General features: G+C 39.8%; 1 protein-coding gene across 1 annotated transcript in view; it reads left to right on the top strand.

Moving 5' to 3' along the window:
- Nucleotides 1-23212, top strand: part of RGS7 (regulator of G protein signaling 7) — a gene marked incomplete at its 5' end in the record, with an annotated part of 299364 nt that overhangs the window by 162216 nt on the left and 113936 nt on the right. Inside the window, 2 exons of the mRNA XM_082702198.1 lie at nt 6728-6834; nt 12368-12419. Coding sequence (XP_082558324.1) covers nt 6728-6834; nt 12368-12419 — 159 coding nt within the window. The remainder of the gene's footprint in view (nt 1-6727; nt 6835-12367; nt 12420-23212) is intronic.

The following is a 23212-nucleotide window of genomic DNA, read 5'->3' as shown; positions in this document are numbered from 1 at the left end:
TTCAATTTTGGAGTATTGGCCATGGACATGGCAGAATTATCTGCAGAAGGAAGAAAAGCTAATTTCCCTTTGACACAATGTGACAAAATGAGGATGGCAACATTTCGGCCATGACTTCCAGTTTGCAAGTTGCTTGCCCAACATGGAATCAGAATTGGGAAAAGTTTAACGATCCAGCCCTGCATTTATGGACGCCGGCTCTAACGTCCAGAGAAAAGATGACTTGTTCAAGATATGCAGTCACAGAACTACAGTGGGATTAGAATTCAAAGCCCATGACCCACAGTTGAGCCCGTTTCTTCTCGATACACGTGTGCTTGCTGAGTAACATGTGCTGTTACTGATTTGAAGCAATATATGCTATGGAAACCCCCTGCTGTTAGAGTTAACTCAACGCCCCACCGTCCTTCCAAATCAATCAGCCTGCTAACTGATTGGCATAATGCATATGCCAAATGGAAATTTGGCATAATGCATGCTGAATTTTGGAAGGAATGTTGCTTTCCACAATAATTTATTATTGCCTTGGCTCTTGTGATTGTTACCATTTCCTTGCACCATTCTTGGATGAACTCAGAGTGACTCCCTCTCATCTGAATACCATTCTATGCACCAATCACGCAGGTAAATCTTAACAGTCTTGTTAGGAAGCAGTGCATTTTGTACAGTGATAGAAAACCCAGTTATACAGAGGGATGTACTACTTGGAAATGAACATCCTGATATCATGTAGTTATTATGGAACACAGATTTTTTAAGGTTTTATTATTTATTTGAGAGCGAGAAAGAGAGAGGAGGGCCGAGGGAGAGGGAGAATCTCAAGCAGACTCTGCACTGAGCAGAGTCTGACCTGGGGCTCAGTCTCACCACCCTGTGAGCGTGACCTGAGCTGAAGTCAAGAGTCAGAAGCTTAAGCAACTGAGACACTGGGCGCCCCTTATGTGACATAGATCTTAAACCAGTTCTCCATAACAATAGTGCATAGATCTCTCTCTCTCTTCTTTTTAAATTTTAGCTTTGCTCTTCCTATTTAAGTAATTTCTTAAGGTGTCATACCTGCTAATCTTGGACATGTAGACTGTTCTCTGCATGTCCAATAAGGGCAACTGTTTTATGATGATGCCAGTTGTTTTTTCCTTAATGGGTTGATTTTTTTGAGTCCTGAGCAAAATATGCTTTCCTAACAATTCATCTGTCTTCTCGCTGCTTGTCCCTGTGATTCCTCCTTCACCATTGTTTCTAAGCCTTCTCAGCTCACTGTGTCCTCATCTGAACCAGGAGCTTTCCCAGTGGTACCTGGCATTGTTGGGTTTTAGATCGTAAACCCAGTTTGCAGAATATATTACCTTTGGAAATCTTTCTCTGTAACTATGATACCCAATCTTTGGGATTTGGGGTAGCGTTCTTTGCTGTCAAAGAAAAAATGGAAGTGTTTTCCAGAGTGCATTCATCATCTGCACACCAAAGACCCCCAGTCAGATCACCTGGAGGATTTTAAAGATGTTGGATGGTGAGCGTTGTACACCTGTAAGCTTCAGTCAACACCAGCTCCCCGGTTTCCTTGTCGCCTTAGCCCTGGACTAAACCAGACCAAGGGCCACCGGAAGTGTCCTTTTGTTTAAGGATCAACTAACTGATAATAACTCAAGGTCATTCTATTATCTTCGTTTTACAGATGAGTACCCTGAGGCCCACAGAGTATAGATCTTTTGCCAAGTCACACAGCCAGCAAGTGAGGGAGTCAGGATTTGAACCCAGGCTGCGGGCTTGCACCATCTGGCTTCCTCACCTCTGTGCTCTGCTCCTTTGTTTGGAAATATTACTTACTTGTCTTAATGACGTAGCGCGCGCTCAAAATTGATCTAAACTTTGCTGCTGTTTTTATTTCTTCCAAATAGAACCTATTTTATCTTATCTATTCTGGATTGCCGGTGTTAATCACTTCTACGTCATGATTAGGATTGCTAAAAAGCAAGTAGCCCTTGATTTTTCTATGTGGAAATGGTGCTTAAAAAATATATATAAATAAATAAAAAGAAGGAAAGCCCAGATACTTAACTTCTTTCATTAGCTCTTACTGCTGAGAAAATGGACTTACATCAGAAACTCCTAATTATAGTAAGAGTTTACTTCTCTTTGGCCCTGGAGAATAAAATGTGCTGCGTATCTGATTTTTCCACATGACCCATCCCACCTTTTCAAGCGCCAATTCTAAAAAAAAAGTTAAAATATTCTGAAGTATTTCTAGAGTGACCACTTTCTTGTCTTCTTCAGCGGAGGGTAGTAAACTCAACAAAATCTTCGTGATTCAGGACCACCATGATGAATGCCTGTTATTTTACGGTTCAGTAATTTACCTCTGTCTGTCTGCTTTTTAGCCTCTCTCTAATGTCATCAGCTGTCATTTTTTTCTATTTTGAGCAGATTTCCTTCTAAAATATTTATCTCCACACATGAATCATATTGACCCCATCAAGTAGGCTGTGTGCTAATAACAAAACAATTCCATTTGCTAACAGACAGAAAATAAAAATAAATAATGTGTGATAGGAATAAAAACATTAAATTTAGTGAGTTTTGTTTTATTATTTTCTTGACTCAGAGGCATTTTTCTGTCACTTCAAAATTATGGACTGTATTTGGGAGGACTGAGGCTGCCAAGAATTAGACCTCAGGATAAGGTCCAATAATAAATATTACTGGGTTTTGAAAATATGTTGTAAGTATAGAACTGAGTATAGAAATTTAGCACCAGAACAACACAAGCCTATTTTTACAATATGCTTTTCATCCTATTAACTTTCTCAAATTGTGATTCAAAAGTAAATTAAGTTATGCAGAATTCTCTTTGCTTTTCAAGGGTTTTGATAATTCTCTTGCTCCAGGGTTTGGGGTAAAGTAATGTGCTGAATACATCAGGCTTAACAAAGCTCTCCTCGCAGAGTAACAGTTGTTTGGAGATGGGTTTTTATTTCTCAGTTTGTTCATGGCTTGACTGTCCAAGAGAAAAATAAAATGGGACTTTATGGTAGGTTTGTCATTGAACTTTATTTAGCTGTGTGGGTGACGTGAGTAAGACATGTACAAGATTAATTAGTGATTATTTTGCCGAGAAGCGGAATGTGGTGGAGCCATCTGGTGTGTCGTTACTGGGAAGGGCGACCTTGATGGATTACTCATTAAACTCTTTCAACACTTTGTTCCAAGACTGTCAGTGGTCCTCTGGATTCTTACTAGGATAAGGCTGTGCCGAGATTCAGAAACCAAGGACCACGGGGAAGTGTAGCTCTGTCTTTATCCCCCGCAATAAACAGCTCAGCCTTGAGAACACTACCCCATGCTCACTCTCGGATCTCTCAGCGGTGTGGATACCATTAATCTCACTATTACTTCTTCCTGTAGTAAAATGCCTACCGCGACCCCACCTCCAGAGCTTAGAAAAGTATCTTGGGACAAGGTTATGAACATCTATCTGCCTTATCTTGGAGGAGCTGAACGAGCCACTCAGCACAGAATAACTAGTTTCATCTTGTTTCATGCAGCACAACATTTTTCATATTTTTGACTTCTTCACTCATTCAGCAAATATTGGCTTAACAGCTACTTTTACTCTCGATGTGCTAAGTGCCAAACTTGCAGTTCGAAGTAAAGCAGACGCTCCACCCTGACTTTGCCTCAAAACATTTCTCTGGTCCTAGAACCAGGTTCCCGGTGGTCCTGTGACAAAGCGCATGACTCCTCTGTGATCTGATCATGTATGGTAGGGCTACGTGAGGGAAAAACCAGCGGACACGGACCCAGCCCTCTAGAAATGTATGATCTATCTAGTATATCAGAACTAATGTACAGATATGATCAGTAACTAATATGAGCAGTATCTAATGCATAGATACTGAATCAGTATCTAATGCTTATATTCATTTGCTTCTATTTTTTTATACAGCTTCCTTATATTTTCCCTTCACTATGTTTTTCTAATCCTCATCAGCCCTTTAGCCGCACCCCCACTGATTTCTTTGTTTATTTTATTTTAGTCCCACTCATTCCTATGATGAGACTTTGGCAGCCTTTTACTATTTATCTTCCTGGGCATCTCCATCTTCCTTTCTTGATTCCATTCTCTGCAAACTGTCTCATGGGCCATGACGCCATTCCGTTCCTGGAAAGTAGTGCTGATAATACTTTCCTAGGCCACAGACCACCAGGAGTGCCACAACTAGAGCCGGTTGTGAGAAGACAGGCGGGCCCCCTGACTTTGCGGTCCTGCCACAGAAGCAGCAGGTTGCTCTGACTACGGCCGTCTGAGCGAGACCGGGAGCAGCTGCTGCTTGTTATGGGCCGGCAGTCCTTACACATTCTCTCGCTATTTCAGTTGTATAAATAATCCACACACTCACACACACGCATACACACGACGCGCACACACACGAATAGGTGCGCGGCTGGGTAGGACGCTATTGAGGACTGCCAGTTTCTCTCCCTCAGCCTAGTTGAGGCACAAGTGTGCGAGTGGATTTCCTGACAGCGCTTTGGATGAAAGTGACAAGAATTCATGGGTATGAATGAATACACATGATGCTTAACCGCTACCCTCTGTTGACGGCCTCCCGTGCATGGGGTGCTATTCCAACTTCTTCACGTTGACTCTTGTTTCATTCTCATACCAACCCTGCAAGGTGGTTTTGCTGCCTTTATTAATACATGGGAGAGGCGCACAGAGTTTAAGTAACAAAGGCTAGCGAGTATCTCCAAAGGTTTTGTTCTTCCTATACAACACCCCACTAGCTCCTGAGTTTCAGCAAGAGTCCAGAACATGGGGGGATGTAACTGTAAGCAGCACAGGCTTTAAGAAGACCTTGACTTTGAGCTAAAAGGATGCAGAATATTGGATGATACTGATATTTTATCAATATCATTGATATTTATGATCATACATAATGATATATATTATTATGATATCATTTATTGTATCATAATATCAATTATAAATATATCAATGGTAAATATGTCATTTGGTATATTTGATAAATGTATCAATGATAAATATATCATTTATATATATATGGTGAAAAAATTGATCCTTTGTAGCAAAGGAACATTCTTTTCAGGGAGCGACATAATCGGAAGTGTGGATAAGTTGACAGCTGGGAACCTTAATAACAGTCTTCCAAGGGCATGGCCAAGAGGTTGATTGACAGTTCTTCTTAGTGACAAGAACAACACAGTGAGAGGCCAGAAGTAGAAGGAATTACCAACTGAAGTGTTTACAAGATGCTGGATAATAATTAAAAGGGACACCATGGTACCTCATGGCAGAGAAAATTTAATTTTTTGATAAAATTAAAAAATAAAATCTGTTTTTAGCCCACATCAGCATGGGAGGGTGGAGGATAAGGCAGGGTACTGTAGCAAGCTATCCAGTGACGGACTCCGTCCTGACTGCAACATCAAAGCTCTCCAGGATCGCTTGCTGGAAAAACAGGTAGAGCCACACATTCCTGGAACTACTGAAAGAATTCTCAAGTTAAAGAACCACTTACTTGTCTAAGAAACAGAAATACATCCATAAGTAAGCTGCATATAAAGATGCAAAACAGATCCATCAATCTAACTTTCTGACGGACTGAAAAACGATTGTGCATAGGTCCATGGTGCATAGGTTGTGCATAGGTCCATAGGTGCATAGGTCCAGACTCTAAGTCAGGAAACTTTATATTGTCCCCGCATGAATGCAATAGGAACTCTGACGAAATTTGATTAAGCATTTTAAGGGAAGAAATGGTTGACTACTATAAAAGGAGTATGAGTATCATAGTATTATGTGCCGACTGTTTCTTGGCCTTCTGGAAAAATGTAGTCTTTTCATTGTCCAATAAACCTCGGTGTCGTCCATATTGAGAACACTTTCTAGAGAGTGGTAGAAACCAGAGCAGTCCAGACAGGCACACGGCCAGAGGAGCAGCTTAATGGGCGCTTAGCACTCACATAATGTGGCATAAATGGTTCGTCGTGCCTTAACTTTCACTGATGACATCGTGCGACAACGATCCCTGCCATTAGAAAAATTACCAGTAGTATTGGATTATCCATTATGTAGGCTGGGCATGATGCAAGTGAGAACACCTTTAAAAAGTTTAAAGTTCTAGGGGCACTTGGGCAGCTCAGGCGGTTAACTGTCTGCCTTCAGCTCAGACCATGATTGCGGGGTCCTGGGATCGAGCCCCACATCGGGCTCCCTGCTCAGTGGGGAGCCTGCCTCTCCCTCTGCCTCTGGCTTGTGCTTTCTCAATCTCTCTCTCACAAATAATTCAATAAAATCTTTTAAAAAATAATAGTTTAAAGTGTTATATAAATGCCAAATATAATTGCTTGTGGAAGACTATATTAACATTTAGCGAAATATATCCCTTCTATAGAATGAAGGAGTCAGATTCTGTGATTTCAGAATAGCCTTACAGTGTCCACCTTCCATAGTGGTGTGCTCTCATGGGCTGGTCGGCGTGGGTGTGGCTGGTCATTGCACAGTTACTCCTAGGAACCAGAATCCCCTTAGTACTCCCTGTGGGAAGAGCTGGAGAAAGAAAAAATTCAAAGCCAAGTTGTTTAGGATGCCAGGAATTTGGATGCAAGAATGTGCTCAAAAAGGAGCAAGATAAAATTCTATGCTCCCACAGATTAACATTTAAAAAAATGTTTGTGTACATTTTTGTTTGTTTTCATGAAACAGTGGAGGCGCTGCATTTGGGAACATTAATGGCTGCCCATGGCTATTTCTTTCCAATCTCGGATCACGTCCTCACGCTCAAAGATGACGGCACCTTTTATCGGTTTCAGGTAAGTTTAATGAAAGTATTCCTTAACGCTAAAAATAGAAGTCTGCATTCTGTTTGCTGATTGTTTTTACAGAAACTTTGGAGACATGACTTATTTTATTTGACTTAGTCTAGTTAGATACTAGTTAGTGTTAAATATAAGAAATCAATAAGCAAGGAAAGATAGAACGTGCTTGGTTATGATGATTTGTGAAAGCTAAATTATGTGATGATTGAAGTTATGTTTTATATTAAAGCTTGAGAAAAATCCAGAGAGTGGCTTGCTGGAATTCAGGACAAGGAGAGTTCTTCACGTGTTAGCTGCCTTAGCCCCTGGGAAGGAAGCTGACAAGAGTCACTGACTCGGTTACACTCTGGAGCTCTGTCCCTGATATAAGACTGCCTTCAGTCCAAGGTCATTTTCAGATGAGGCAGATGCTCTTCTGCTTTCAGAAGTGATCGTGGACTCTGATTTTGGTCCTTGAGCATGTAGCTGACACTCGAGTTCATAGTGACTTACCTGAAGTAAATTCTACATTTCATTGGGCAATATAGTTCATTAATAATGGGCTGGGGGATTCTAGCCCATAAAATTAAGACACATTTGGGGCGCCTGGGTGGCTCAGTGGGTTAAAGCCTCTGCCTTCGGCTCAGGTCATGATCCCAGGGTCCTGGGATCGAGCCCCGTATCAGGCTCTCTGAGAGCCTGCTTTCTCCTCTCTCTCTGCCTGCCTCTGCCTACTTGTGATCTCTGTCTGCTGAATAAATAAATTTTTAAAAACCTTTAAAAAAAAATTAAGACACATTTAATGCCAGAGTTCGAACCCTAGCTTTTAGGTATTTTTAGAGGATTCTTCCTATCGTCAGGCTGTTAGACATTGGAGTATGCTTTCTCATTTGTTCTAAATATTATTAGATTTTCCCTGTCTAAATAAATGACAAAATAATAACTTGGCTGCCAAAGAACTTCGTTGGACAAACAGAGAACAAACAGGGAATATGTTTTAAAAACATTTAAAGACCTTTGTCTTCTAGAACACTCTCTGCCACTTCCTCAAGAACTTTTTATCCAAGGCAAATAGTCACAGGCCTTTATGTACTGGATAGCTAGGAAATAAAGCATTCTCTTGAAATCACGATATCGGCCTAAGTTTTCAAGCAACAGAAATTAGTTAAATTAATTAATATTAAAAGGCTTTAAAATAAAGGAACATCATCCTTTATACAGTTAAAGTAATGGTAGCTTAAAGAAGCTTACTAATAAGTTAAAGTAACTTACGGTCCTAAAGGTAGCTTTTTTTTTTTTTAAGATTTTATGTATTTATTTGAGAGAGAAAGTGAAAGAGAGATTGAGCATGAAAGGGAGTAGGGTCAGAGGGAGAAGCAGACTCCCTGATGAGCAAGGGGCCCGATGTGGACTCCATTCCAGGATCATGACCTGAGCCTAAGGCAGTCGCTTAACCCACTGAGCCACCCAGGCACCCCCACCAAAGGGAAATTTTAATAAATAAAATTATTAGTGATAAGTAAAATATTTATATATTTGCAGTACTTTTTTGATTTTTTAAGGTAATTACTTTTCTGCTACTGCAGGATTACATTTTCCATATAATCTTGCTTTCTTTGAAAAAGTTTTAGAGACTAATAAAAATCTCACAAATTCTGAATGAAAAGATTTTTCTTTTTACAAAAATAACAGCTTTTATCTATCTTAACAATCAGTGGTACCACTAAAATCATCTCTGTGTAAGAAAAAAATATCAATGAGAGAAGCATTGGATATAGTCTGTTTATCTCCAGAGAATTAACTAATTTAAAATTGTTCGTTGGGATGCCTGGGTGGCTTAGTCAGTTAACCATCTGCCTTTGGCTCAGGTCATGATCCCAGGGTCCTGGGACTGAGTCCCTCATCAGGCTCCTTGCTCAGCAGGGAGCTTGCTTCTGCCTCTGCCTGCTGTTCTCTCTGCTTGTCCTCTCTCTCTGACCAATAAATAAATAAAATCTTTGAAAGAATTTTTTTTTTCCTTAAAGCAAACTAGCTCAGACATTGACCCAAAGTTTGTGGTGATGTTTTGAGTTAACCTAATCTGCAACCTTTAACTCTGCTCTTGTTGTCCCCAGACTGAAATCTGTAGGCAGATAAGGTTTACATGGCTTAGTCATGGTCACGGGTCAAAAATGTGCAGGGTTGGGAATGGGCCACTCTGTATTCTGGAGGAAGTAGAGACTGTTTTTAAAGAGCTTTAGAACAAGACAAGGGAATGAGTGCAAGTGGTATAGGCAGAAGTTTAACAAGTTTTCAGTGTGCGTAGGCAGATGATAAATAGTCTTTCAAATTACATTAATTAATGTTAAATATTAAATGTTAAATATTTTAATGATCTATTTACATTTGAAATAGGCCCTAAATATGCCGTATTTGTAAATCTAATAAATATAAGATCTTAAAACCGAAATTTAAAAAACAAACAAAGGACACTCCAGACAAGTCAGGGATAATTGAATTCTGCCTTCCTGTCTGTGAAGGCATTAATCAGTTTATATTTGATCAGCCCTAATAATGGAAAACACATTATTGTTGTCCAAGGTGCCCACTTCCATTTTTGTGTTGGTTCCAAGCAGCAGAAAGTTCTCTATTACGTTGAGCTGAAATTCAGCTCCCTGGGAGGATTTTTAAAAACCATGAATTAAAATGGGAAGCTTGCACCGTCATGTTTACTGTTCCTCCCGTGAATGACTGAGATGCTAACCATCATTAGGAATCTGAAGAAGCTTCAGGGCACGAGTTTGAGACAAACAGAACTCTTCATTTAATCTCATTGATATGCCGCAGTATGTAAATTTGCCTCAATTTCTCAGCACATTTTTAATCTTGTGATTTCTGTATTTATTGTAAACTTGCAATTGTCTAATTATCCTCTTTTCGCTAGCTGGAATTGAGATCTGACATGATTCTCCGGGCCCCTTTCTGACTTTCATTACATTAGCATACGTGCAAAGGCTATTAAGTAATGGCTAGATCAGTTTTATCATAGCTAAAGAAGCCAACTGTGAAAAAAAAAAGAGAGAAGCCCAGACATTAAAACATCCTGGAGTCTACTTGAACTTTTTTTTTTTTTTTTTTTAAAGATTTTATTTATTTATTTGACAGAGAGAAATCACAAGTAGATGGAGAGGCAGGCAGAGAGAGAGAGGGAAGCAGGCTCCCTGCCGAGCAGAGAGCCCGATGTGGGACTCGATCCCAGGACCCCGAGATCATGACCTGAGCTGAAGGCAGCAGCTTAACCCACTGAGCCACCCAGGCACCCCTACTTGAACTTTTAAAAGTAAATTTTTAGGGCACCTGGGTGGCTCAGTTGGTTAAACGACTGCCTTCGGCTCAGGTCATGATCCTGGAGTTCTGGGATCGAGTCCCACATCGGGCTCCCTGCTCAGCAAGGGGAGTCTGCTTTTCCCTCTGCACTCCCCGCCTCGTGCGCTCTCTCTCATTCTCTCTCTCAAATAAATACATAAAATCTTTTTAAAAATTTAGAAAATAAAAATAGAAGTAAATTTTTAAATTGTAACACACGATAAGCATTTGTCACTTACGTTCTTTTTTACTAGAAATTAAAATATTTCCTAGAAAAAAATCTTGCAATATTTGTTGCGAATGTTGGTTTTATGGCACTTCCACATAATATCACAGCACAAAATACCTTCATTCTTTTATTTTTAGTCAGGAAGCCCTCACTAAAGTAAATGATAGAAGAATAAAGAAAAATGATAAGAATGCAGCTAAGATCATTCCTCATGGCTTTGAGAAAGAAGTATGTGTCTGACCAGTCTGACTAGAAAAGATATTTTAAAAGTTAGATACGTGTACACACACACACACACACACACACACACACACACCCTCACAAAATAAAGGGGAAAATCCTTTTGAAAAGTACCTCATAGGGACGCCTGGGTGGCTCAGTTGGTTAAGCGGCTGCCTTCGGCTCAGGTCATGATCCCAGCGTCCTGGGATCGAGTCCCGCATCGGGCTCCTTGCTCGGCAGGGAGCCTGCTTCTCCCTCTGCCTCTAGCCTGCCACTCTGTCTGCCTGTGCTTGCACTCTGTATCTCTCTCTCTCTCTAACAAATAAATAAAAATCTTAAAAAAAAAAATATTAAAAAAAAAAAGTACCTCATAGACTAGTGGCCCAAAAGACTTCAAATACTTTGTCTCCTGTGGTTCCCATAGATCCTGGCCCAATTTTATCTGCAAAGCTCTTGATTCACATGGAGATGGGGCCATAGAAATCCTTGATGTCTTCCTTGTCCACTGCTCCAACTCTCCCCACCCCACCTAAATTCTTGTTGTCATTTTGTTCACATGTGTAACATCAGCAGATTTCCTCATTATCCTGCAGCAATTCCCAAGAAGGAGTAGAGGGTAAATCAAAATCCCAGGGAGTCCCAAGCAGTTTGAAAAAGCTTTCCCTCAGAGCGTCAAATGGTTCTCCCCAGTTATCCTTTCCTTCTTGAGTATGCCTCTTCCGGTGGGAGAGTTATCCAACAGTTACTCAGAGATCTCTTCGGCTATGCTCATTACACACGGGTAGCTGATATAAGTGACTAATAAATATGATTAAGCCCACAAGTTTGACATCTGCAGTGACTTGTTTCATCATCATCAAAGTTTGAAAGAGTGGACAGGTGGTTGACCATTTGCCTCCTGGTCTGGAACCTCGCGTGTCCATCTTGTGGGCCTAGAAAACCCCTATGAGAAAATACAAAATGTTGATGATATAGGGCTTTCCTGATCAATTTCTTTGTAGTTCTGCTGGTCAGTTTCTAGAATTTCACAGAATGAGATTTCTGTCGATCATGAGTCACATTAATCAACTAAAATTGATTAAATTGAAACAATATTCTAATTGTACTTGATTCTACAAGTAAAATTTGTTTTTGAAAAGTCACCTCTGGTTTCTGCAGTTTAAGAATTTAAAGCAATAACTGTTTTTATGGAGAAATTTTTTTTTTTTTTAAAGAAGACAGGAAATTTGCTTAAGTCTAGTTGAGTGGTGTTGAGAGCTGCCTTATATAATGAACAAAGCCAGACAAATGACGGCCAGATTTTAGGGAAAATTGTGATGCTTGAGCATGGATCTTCTGAAGGCAATAATGAAAGACTTAAAATATTTGTGATATTTAAATATATTTCATCCTGAGTCTTGCTGAATTTAATAGTCTGCTTTTTGTCTTTGTGGGTTAACACTTTTTTTTTTGAATGATGCAGTCAGACTTTTACCTTTGTGTCACCTGACATAAAACTGCAGCAAGTGCATGACTGTAATTTTAAGTACCTCCTGGTACTATACACAGGTGGAGACTGAACAATTGTTCAGCAAAGTAAATGGGGAAGAAAAGCCTTGCACAGGCCTCTTTGGGTGCTTTTCCTGGATTACAGAACATGCATTATCTGCAAACCATTCTGGGTAACTGCCGAAGAAGAACACAACTCAAAAACCAAGAACTCAACCAATTTCGTGTGTATTTAACCTGGTTCCACTTCTTTTTATTCCACAGACACCCTATTTTTGGCCATCAAATTGCTGGGAGCCGGAAAACACGGACTATGGTCAGTGCAATATCTTATTTTATTACAACAGCTACTGTGTATAGATGAACATGTGCTCACATTTTATGGCTTTGTAACAGAGAAAAGAAAACCAGAGCTATCAGTATGGGACCAATATTTCGAACATTAAATTTGTGGATGGCTTCGTTTGGAAAGGGTTAGTCACAAACCTGGTGGCAAATTTTTCCAGTGTTTAGTGCCCCATGAAATTATTAAGAAAGAAAGAAAGAAAGAAAGAAAGAAAGAAAGAAAGAAAGAAAGAAAGAAAGAAAAAGGAAGGAAGGAAGGAAGGAAGGAAGAAAGAAGAAAGAAAGAAAGAAAAAGAAAGGAAGGAAGTTTCTTCTGAATAGGTTAAAGAGCAACAAGGGGGCTCAGAATTCCAGAGTGTTCAACTTTCCTCTCTCACTTAGCTTTGTGATTTGTGGTAAATCCCTTGACTTTCTGGGGCTCCGTGTTTCTCACGGTTATTTCAGGCCCCCTCTGATTCTGTAGGTATGTTAAACATGGAGAGGCAAGAAAAAGGAAAGATACAAGAGGAAGCTTAACCATGATAAATCACGTTTAGTGAAATTAGAATGAACTCCTTTCAACAACCATGATTTTAGTTAAGCCTTTCAAGGAAATAGGCCCCTAACAAGTACCCACCTTTTCATCTTTTCCTCCAGGGTAAAACTGAATGGTTTTAAAATGTCATTTCTGCGAATATTTGTTGAGGACTTTTTCCCCATGTCAAGGGCTGTTTGCAGGTCCTGGAGTAACAAGGTGACCCTGACTCCACATGGCTGGGAAACTCATAGGCCAGATGAGATGAAAGAATGATATAGAAGGAGTTCCTGTAGAGTGCTGAGTGACTGTGACAGGGCGTCTGCAACATTAGGTACACGTGTAAGGTCATGGGGACTGGCCTTACTCCAGACATCACAGGCGGATTTCACAGAAGAGCTGAGAACCATTTAAATTGGATTTTAAAGGAGGAGGGAGACTTGTCAGGAGACCATGCAGGGAACCCACTTGAGGCAGAGGGCCGGCATGAGCAAGGGCAGTGAGAAGCTTTGTAGCCTCTGGCTTTCTTTAAGCATTGCTCTTGGACAGACATGTTTGTAAGAAGACCGTAGAAAAATCCTTGAAAACCAGTGGAGCACGCCTTCATTTTTGTCATCTCGGAAACTTGAGTTTCATAGTTCATCCGAGATTGATCAGGTGCCAGTCAACGATTCAAACTAACATGGAAAACAACCCCCAAACTAGGATATTTATAAATGAATAGAATAGTTGATTCCAGCAGTGAGAAGGCTGATTTATTCATTCATGGCACACGTTCTTCAAAACGGAGGCCCTTAGAGAAAGAAGGTGTTTCTAGAAATGGCTGCTGGCGTATGGGGTCTGAGTTGGAGAACTTTGTGGAGATTTTGCCCAACCTGGGATATCGCCTGAGAGCTGTCTCACTAAAAAGTATGGAATTCTAGTGGAGGAAACAGTTGGACGGCTGAGAAGGAGGCCATAGAGAAAGACCCACATGCTGGCAGGCCAGACGGATCTGACCTCGATGCTTTCGCAGCCTCACGCCAACTGTGTGACTTTGGCTGAGACCCATACCATTTCTGAGACCCAGTCTGCTCACTTTTCAAGCAGAAATAATAATACTGACTTCCTTCAGTTGTCTAAATAATCCAAATTCATATGCCTGCGGGAGCTGGAATCGCTGCTCTCATATTCAGTCAATCTGAACCGTTTCGCGCTCCTCGTGGTTATTGCCTGGCTCGTATATTGCCTCTGCTCCTTGCAGAAAAGCAAATTCTTCTTCTCCACGTTTTCTCTGCACATCTTTCGTGTTTTCCACAAATATGTTAGTGTTCCCAGTAACAGCTCGTGTTTCATTTCACAGTAGATTGATGGTCCAGTGCGAAGCCTGAGGAGATGGCGTGGCCTAACAGCAGATCAGTTCCAGAACATCCCTCCAAGCCAGTCATCTCACAGTGATCAGAGTCATTCAGTTTCCCATTAACCCCTGCCATGTTCATGTCAGAGAGGGAGTCGTCTTCTACTTTATGCCCACAGCTGGAGTGCCTGAAATTTGTTAACTAACCGTAGATGTAGCCTTGAACGATTATATTTGGGGTTTTTTGGTCCTGAATGAACATACACCGACTCTTGTCCAGGTTGCTTGGATTATATACAAGTGAAGAATAAAGCAGTTATTCAGTAGGAGATTATGGGGGGATAAAGACCGGAAGGACACGATAATGATCTCGGATCCGTACCGCTCTTGCTGGCGATGATGCTGCATCTTCTTTCATTTTTCTCCTCAGGCACACGTAAGTCACAGCAGCAAGACAAATGACCCAGCTCTGAATCCCCTCCCACCGTGTGTGTAAAGAACACTGGCAGGAAATGGGGACCCCAGTTTATAAAGGCGGTAGTGATGCCATTGGGCTGTGGAGCCAAAACACAGTGGTTACTCAGACTGTCTTTTGTAAGACCACCTGGGGGCTGGCGGGAGTTTCATGCCTAAAGCACTTAGCTTAAAGCATGTTTTCTCTGCCTGTATTAGGGTCCCAGGCTCTGTCTCCATCACCAGGCTGAACTTACCAAGGAGGTTCGATGCTTTGGTCTCATGCTTTTCTATGCTTACCTTGGTCTCATAGGAAAATAGAACACATTGATCACGTGTCGTGCCCAAGACAAGCCAGTGCGGACTGCAGGGCTGCCTAGCTAGGAACACCATTCTCTAAAGGTCAAGTTAGGGGAGATTTTGTGGTATTTTTCACCCAAGTACAGAAAGCATTCCAGTCCCAGACCGTTAAAATGGAGTCAGGAACGGACTTCCGCAAGCAGGCCTGTGGCAAGAATGCCCCAGCACAGAGGCCTCGCGGTGAGGGCCGGAGGACAAGGCCCAGGGTAGCTCGGGAGAACTGTTCTGAGAAGTAGTAGCCCAGCAGCAGTGTTGCCAACTGAAACAGAAGCCGTGACGGGATTTTTACTGCCGTCTCTAGGCACACACATTCAGACAGCCCCCTCCCGAGGGCGGAGTCTCCAGTGTTCAAAAAGGACTAGCACCCCAAGTAATCAGGATTTCCAGGAAAGACAGGAGCTGATTCTAGCTGGATGACTCACCCACCCGATCCTAGCTCTCTTGGAGCCTTTCTTATTTAGTATTTCTGTCTTTTGTTCAAGATTTGTTTGCACTAATTTTTATTCTTCTAATATTTTATTTAAGTAATTTTTTTTTCCTGATTGTTAATGGTCTTTTTGGCACTCCCTTCACTTCTGCCCCCTAGGGACGTACCTCACTCATGTCATCCTAGGGGTAATGTAACTGAGACCAACACATGACAGTGGCAGACAGACCTTTGGACAATGGAAATTACTGAGAACTTTGCTTTTGGTTGTAGGACGACGATTTGTGCCTCAGAAAATATCCAACCAAAGGTCTGTCTTTCCTCCGGGACGATGTGAAGACTTTCAGGCCTATGAAGACAGAGTGTTCTTTTTGATCTCCTCCCCCTTACGAACTAGATAACACTAAATGCCACTTCTCAATGCATGCTAAAATAGTATTAAAAAGAAACTGAGAATTCGTACACTTTTCATAGATACAGTAAGAGGCCAGCAGAAGAAAGTGTTCTAGTTGGTCAATCACAGCAATTAATTCGTTGCTGATGAAAATGATCACAGCAGTTTTGATATAAATAGTAATTTTTCCTTCAGGGACAGATTTTAAGTTGCTCGGTTACCTTTGATAGAAAGATTGCTATATCAAAAGTTCTGTTTTGGGGAGGAATGTATAATTAATCAGAGAGATCAAATACACAATGAACCAATTTAAAAGAACTGCGAAGTCAACACAGAAGCAAAACCAAATAGCATTTACGGCTTCAATGTCGGGTGACTGGCGAAATAACAGTGCTTTAAATGATTGTATATTGAATATTTAAAAATGGAGAATTCAGGATGCTGGGGAAAATGAGAGATCTTCACTTTTCTAAAAGCAGGCATTATTTAGTTTTTGACCTAAAACATTGCAAAACTTTCCGATGAATCCATTCCCATTAATGAAATTGTAGAGGGGAAAGGGAGGTGCTTCAGCTTCATTCTTTTGGGAACTTAATTTCTATGTTTATTTTATAAGAGCTTTAATTTAAAAGCCTCTGCAATTCTACTTCACAGTCCTCCGTAGAACTCCCAAAGTCTCTATCATTCAGTTTTTACGAATCTATCCTGGTATATCTATTTTTGAGGCCAGATGTTAGTGGCTTAGTTAGAGAAGAGATTTTTTTTTTTTTAATATCTAGTGGTTGGAGTGGCATAAAATGATTAAACAGAATGTGCAGTCCCATAAACCACCTCAGCCCTACTCACACGCTTCTGTATTATTAATACGTTACATGAGAGCGGTGCATTCATTACTACTGATGAACCCATATTGATGCATTATTATTAACTAATGTCCATAGTTTATGTTAGGGTTTAATCTTTGTATCGTACACTCTAGGAGTTTTGACAAATGTATTACAAATGTAATCACATGTATCCACCATTACCGTGTCCTACAAAAGAGTTCCCCGTGCTCTACTTATCCATCCCTCCGTTTTCCTTCCTGAACCCCAGGCAACCACTGTACGTCTTCCCATATCCATAGTTTTTTCTTTTCCAGAATGTCATAGAACTGGGATCATCCGGTAGGCCGCCTTCTCAGACTGCTTCTGACACTCAGTTACGTACATTGATTCCTCCATGTCCGTGCATAATCGGATGGCTCACCGCTTTTTAGTCATGCAATAGTAGTCCATCGTATGAGTATACCAGCTTGTTTATCCGTTTACCAGCTCAAGAACATCTTGGCTGCTTCCACATTTGGTAATTACGAATAAAGCCGCTGTAAACACTAGTATTCAGTTTTTGTGTGGGCATTAGTTTTCAGCTCATTCAGAGAAATCTTTGGGAGAGCTATGACTGGATTATATGGTAAGATTATGTTTAGTTTTGTGAAATAGAGTCAAAAAGATTTCCATAGTGGTTGTACCATTTTACATGCTGACCAGCAACGGATGAGAGCTCCTCGCCAGTATTTATTGCTACAGTATTTTGAATTTTAGCCATTCCAATAGATGTGGTGTCTCATTGTTGAAATTTTTAATTCCCCAGTAACATACTATTTTTTCATATGAATATGTGCATATGAATATTTTTCATATGAATATTTTTTCATATGCATATGTGCCAAGTGTCCATCTTTTTTGCTGAGGTGACTGTCCAGATTTTTGCTCACCTTTTAGTTGGGTTGTTATTTTCTTACTGGAAGTTTTAAGAATTCTTAGCATGTTGTGAATATCAGCCCCTCATCAGATATGTTTTGCAAAGATTTTCTCTTCGTCTGCAGCTTCTGTTTTCATTCTCGAGTGGTGTCTTTTACAAGTAAGTTTTAAATTGTAATGAAGGCCAACTTATTAATTTTTTTTCTTTCATAGATTGTGCTTTGGTTTTTATCTTAAAAAGTCATCACCAAACCCACGGTCACCTAGATTTTCTCCTATGCTCTCTTTAAGGAATTTATAGTTTTATTTTTTACATTTAGGTTTATGACTCATTTTGAGTTAAAACTTGTGAAAGTTGCAAGGGCTGAATTGAGTTTCATTTTTATTTTCTTTTGCAAGTGGATGTCCAGCTGTTCCAGCACCATTTATTGAAAAGACTATCTTTCCTCCATTGAATTGCCTTTGCTCATTTGTCAAATAACAGTTGGCTGTATTTGTGTGGGTCTATTTCTGGGCTTTCTCTTCTGTTCCATTGATACATTGTCTATTCCCTCACCAACGTCATAGGGTGTTGATAACTGTAACTTTATAATAGGTTTTTGAAATTGGGTATCATCAGACCCCCAACCTGGTACTTATCCTTCAGTATTATGTTACATATTCTGCATCTTTGCTTTTTATATAAACTTAAGAATCAGTCTTTTGTTATCCACAAAACTAACCTGCTGGGATTTGACGGGATTACAGATCAAGCTGAGAAGAATTGACATCTTGACAATATTGAGTCTTCCAATCCACGAACATGCGTTATCTCTCCATATTTAGTTCTTTCTCCAGTATTTTTCATCAGCATTGTGTACTGTTTTTAGTAAAGGTCTGGCATTTGTCTCACTCTGTCTCATTGGTTTCACTTAGCATAATGCCCCTAGGTCCATCTATGTTATCATCAATGGCAAGATCTCATTCTTTCAGTGCTTTGCTGAGCACTGGCAGGTGCAGGTTTCTAGTTGTAGAATGAATAAGTCATGGGAACAAAAGGTACAGCATAGGGAAGTGGTCTGTGGTATTCTAATAGTGTTGTATGGTGATAGATGGTAGCCACATTTGTGGTGAATATAACATAATGTTTAAACTTGATTCATTATTTCGTACACTTGAAACTAATAATATAGTGTGTCACTATGCTTTAAAAATTTTCCACTAAAAATAAAATAAATATAAAAAAATAATTTCATATTGGCTAGAAGTCAACATAATAATATTTTGCATTATTAGTCAAACAATATGTTATCATTTATTTATAAATGATACATTACTGGAAAAAAATCTGGTACCCATTTTGTTAAATTCTTACCTAAGTATTTTCTTTTTTTTAAGCACACTATTTACATTTGTATGTTAATATCAATGGTACTATATATTTGATTTCTATTTCCATTTGTGTGTGTGTGTGTGTTATATATTAGAGTTTTTGAGATGTTCTTTACTAAGTTGAGAAAGTTTCCTTCTATTCCTAGTTTGTTGAGAGCTTTTGGGGTGTGTGTGTGTGTGTGTGTGTGTGTGTGTGTGTGTTTAGTGAATGGGTGCTAGATTTTGTCAAATTCTTTGTTGGCATTTGTTGATAAAATCATACAGTTTTTATATGTTAGTCTATTGATGTGATGGGTTTCATTAACTGGTCAGTACTGAACTTATAGAATATTAGGAATGACTCCTTTTGCCTCTGTTTTCTGAAGTAATTGTGGGGAGTTGGTGAAAACATCTTAGCTTGGTACTTTCTGTTCTGGTAGGTTATCAATTATTGATTCAACTTGTTTAATAGATATAAGCCTATTCAGATTATCTTTTTCTCCTTGTGTGACTTTTCGTATATTGTGTCTTTTAAAAATTGGTATATTTTACGTAGGTTATCAAACTTGTAGACTAGAGTTGTTTTTAATGTCCTTTTACTATCTTTTCAAAGTCTATGTATCTACATGTCCAATGTCCATGTAGTGATTGCCATTTTTTGCTTATATTAATACTTTGTGACTTCTTTGTTTTTTCATTAGCTTAACTAGAGGTTTATCAACAGTGATCTCTTCAAAGAACCAGCTTTCGATATTGTTGAATTTCTTTTTTGGTTTCCTGTTTTTGAGTTCATTTATTTCTGCTGTAATTTTTTAGTGTTCTTTTCTTCTGCTTGCTCTGAATTTAATTTGTTCTTCTTCTTCTTTTTTTTTTTTTTTCTTTCATTTCCTATATTGGAAGTTCAGTTTATTGGTTTCGGATCTTTTCTTAAATATATGCATTCAGTGTTACAAATTTTCCTCTAAGCACACTTTTCACTGCATATAAGATTACGTTAACTCATATTTTTATTGTCCTTTAGTGAAAATATTTTTTTAATGTTTCAAGATTCATTTGACAACATGTTATTTATAAGTGTTTTTTTCCCCATTTTATTTTATTTTATTTCTTTTCAGTGTTCCAGCATTCACTGTTTATACACCACACCCAGTGCTCCATGCCATACGTGCCCTCCATAATACCCACCACCAGTGTGCTGTTTAATTGCAAGCATTTGAGGGCTTTCTAGCAATCTTTCTTTTATTGATTTCTGGTTAAATTTCATTGTTGTCTGAGGGCATGCTTTGTAAGATTTCTATTTTTTTTTTAATTTATTTGAATGTGTCTTGTGGCCTAGAACATGATCTATTTTGGTGTGACATGTCCCATGGGAACCTGAGAAGGTTGTACATTCTTCTGTTGTTGGATGGAGTATTGTATAAATGTCAATTAGATGCAGCTGATTGATGGAGCTCTTCTGTTCAGCTTGTCTTTACCAATTTTTTGGCCGGTGGAGCTGTCAACTAGAGATAGATGCATGTCGAAGTCTTTAATCATATAGTACTTGCCTTTTTCTCCTTGAAGTATCTCAGTTTTGCCTCAAGTACTTTCAGACTCTTCGTCATTTGATTGGCATATTTACAACATTCACATTAAGGTGATTATTAATATAGTTGGGTTAATATCTGTCCCATTTGTAACTATTTCCTATTTATATCCTTTTTTGACTTCTATTCATTTTCTAACTTCTCTGGCTTTAATTGGGCATTTTATATGATTCCTTTTCTCATCTCTCTTAGTATATCAATTATATTATTATTTTTTTTTAAAGATTTTATTTATTTATTTATTTATTTATTTATTTATTTGACAGAGAGCGCACAGCAGGGGGAGTATCCAGGCAGAGGAAGGGAGAGAAGCAGGCTTTCCCCTCCCTCCCCAGGTAGGGAGCCCAACACGGTGCCCCATCCCAGGACCCTGAGACCATGGCCTGAGCCAAAGGCCAACACTTCAAGACTGAGCCACCCAGGTGCCCCTGCTACACTTTTCAGTTGTTTAAAAATTTCCCTAGGGTTTTAAATATTCATTTACAACCAATCTAAGACCACTTGCAGAGAACACTAGACACTTTACGAGTAATAGAAGCACCTCATGAGAGAACAACCGCACTTATTCGTCCCAGTCACACAATACTGCTGTCACTCCCTTCACTCACTATAAGCTATCATCACTGACTAGACCCTTGCTATTGCTATTTTGAACAAATGATTATCTTTTAGATCAGCTCAGAGTAAGAAATATGAAACATTTTGTTTCACCGTCATTGATTCCTTCTCTAAAAGTCTTCCTTTCTTTTTTGGATCTGAGTTTCAACCTATATCACTTTCTTTTTCTCTGAAGAACTTCTGTTAACGTTTCTTATCAGGCTGGTCTACTGACAACAAATTCCCTCAGTTTTTATTTGTCACAGAAAAATCTCTGTTTCTTCTTCACTTTTGAAAGACAATCTTGCAGTAACGAATTCGAGGCTGGCGGTCTTTTCTTCGGTAATTCCCTTGCTCCAGGTGGTTTAGACCCTGGTATAACCCCAGTTTATACTGTAGTATGGTCTCCCCTCAGGAAAGCTTTGTTAAAAGAAGAACAGAATGTGGGTGTCTGGGTGGCTCCGTGGGTTAAGCCTCTGCCTTCGGCTCAGGTCATGATCTCAGGGTCCTGGGATCGAGCCTGCTTCCTCCTCTCTACCTGTCCCTCCCCATGCTTGTGCTCTGCCCCCACATCTCCCCCCGGTTAAATAAATAAATAACATTAAAAGAAGAAGAAGAACAGAATGTCCTGGCTGTATTTTCAGATGGTTTCTGTTTCCCTCCTCTTGTTGGAAGCATGAGGGGGTTTTCCGAGATCCTCACTGTGCGAAGCTGGCAGGGGTAAAACTCACAAATGGGTGATATTCCCCCAACACTAACCCCCCACCCCTTGGAGTTTTTAATGCTCTAGCTTGTTCACACTTGAGCCTCCAGCAGTAAGTCACTTAGTTTTAGTTTTCCTACCCCGGCAGGGAGGTTTCTGCTCCAGGGAGTCGTGATTCTCTGTATGTGTCTGTCGGTCCTTCCAGCCTGGGGGCAGGGATTCCCCCTCTGTCTCCATTCCCGGATGGATGTAGGGAGAAACAGCTGGTTCTGACTCTGTTGGTCTTTTTTCGGTTTTGTGAGGATGGATGGGAATAACAATTTCCAAGCTGCTGACGTGCTAGACTGGAAACCAGAGAGCAGATTTTTATAGGGAAAAGGAAGAACTAATCACTACTGAGCAAGCTGTTCCTGTCTATTTGCTTCTGCTTTTATTTCATTTTGTTCCTTTACTATTTTATCATGGGACAGTGTCTGAATCAACTTCTGAGAGAAATGGGAAGCGAAGTTGGTTGTTTCTCTTCCACTGTTCTCCCTGTCCGCTGGCCTTTGGAGAGCGTCTGAGTCCAACCGTCAGTGTCCTGGAGAGTTTGAGGTGGTTGTTTTCCCCTCGATTTCCTTGTAGCTTTGGAGGTGGCCTAGAATGGAAAGGAAGAGGACCCTGGCACACTCCGTTGGCAGACCTAGATAAAAGGGTAAAGAGACAAAGAGTGCATCCAAGCTGAACTCTAATAAGGCTTGCATGATTTTAAATTTTATATATATATCACCATAAACATGAGAACGTAATTTACATGTTCATGTTCCAACATGTTTTCCCCAAAGCTATCATTTTATCATTACTGTGCCCTGGAACACGATCAGAAGTGCATCTAGAAAGAACGATAAAACATTAAAACCCATAGGAATGTCACTCGTCTCTGAAAATTACAGATGCTCTGGGACAATTAAAATTTTAAAACACAAAATTTAGAAGAAAGTTAAAAATCTTCACTGATTCAGCCAAATTGCAGTAATCCCCTAATTTGTGGAGATGATGGACTCTCATACATTTCTCTTAATAAAAAAGAAAAGTTATACTGTATTTTAGTTACTGCAGTCATAAAGGGTAGTATTGATATTATAATAGAATAATAATTATATTATTATAATTATAATCTGCTTTATAAATTAAATAGTCACCATGAACTAGTTTAGCCAAAACAAACAAAGAAGCGCAGTTCCTCAGGCTGTTTCCCTGCGGGGAGGACTCGGCGGTGGGTGAGGACAAAGGGGTTATGGACGATGTGAGTCTCTAAGGAGT

This window comes from Mustela nivalis (assembly GCF_964662115.1).
Source record: "Mustela nivalis genome assembly, chromosome: 16".
Taxonomy (NCBI): Eukaryota; Metazoa; Chordata; class Mammalia; order Carnivora; family Mustelidae; genus Mustela; species Mustela nivalis.
The sequence above is the reverse complement of the archived record's forward strand: the minus strand, read 5'-3'. Positions and strand labels throughout refer to the sequence as shown.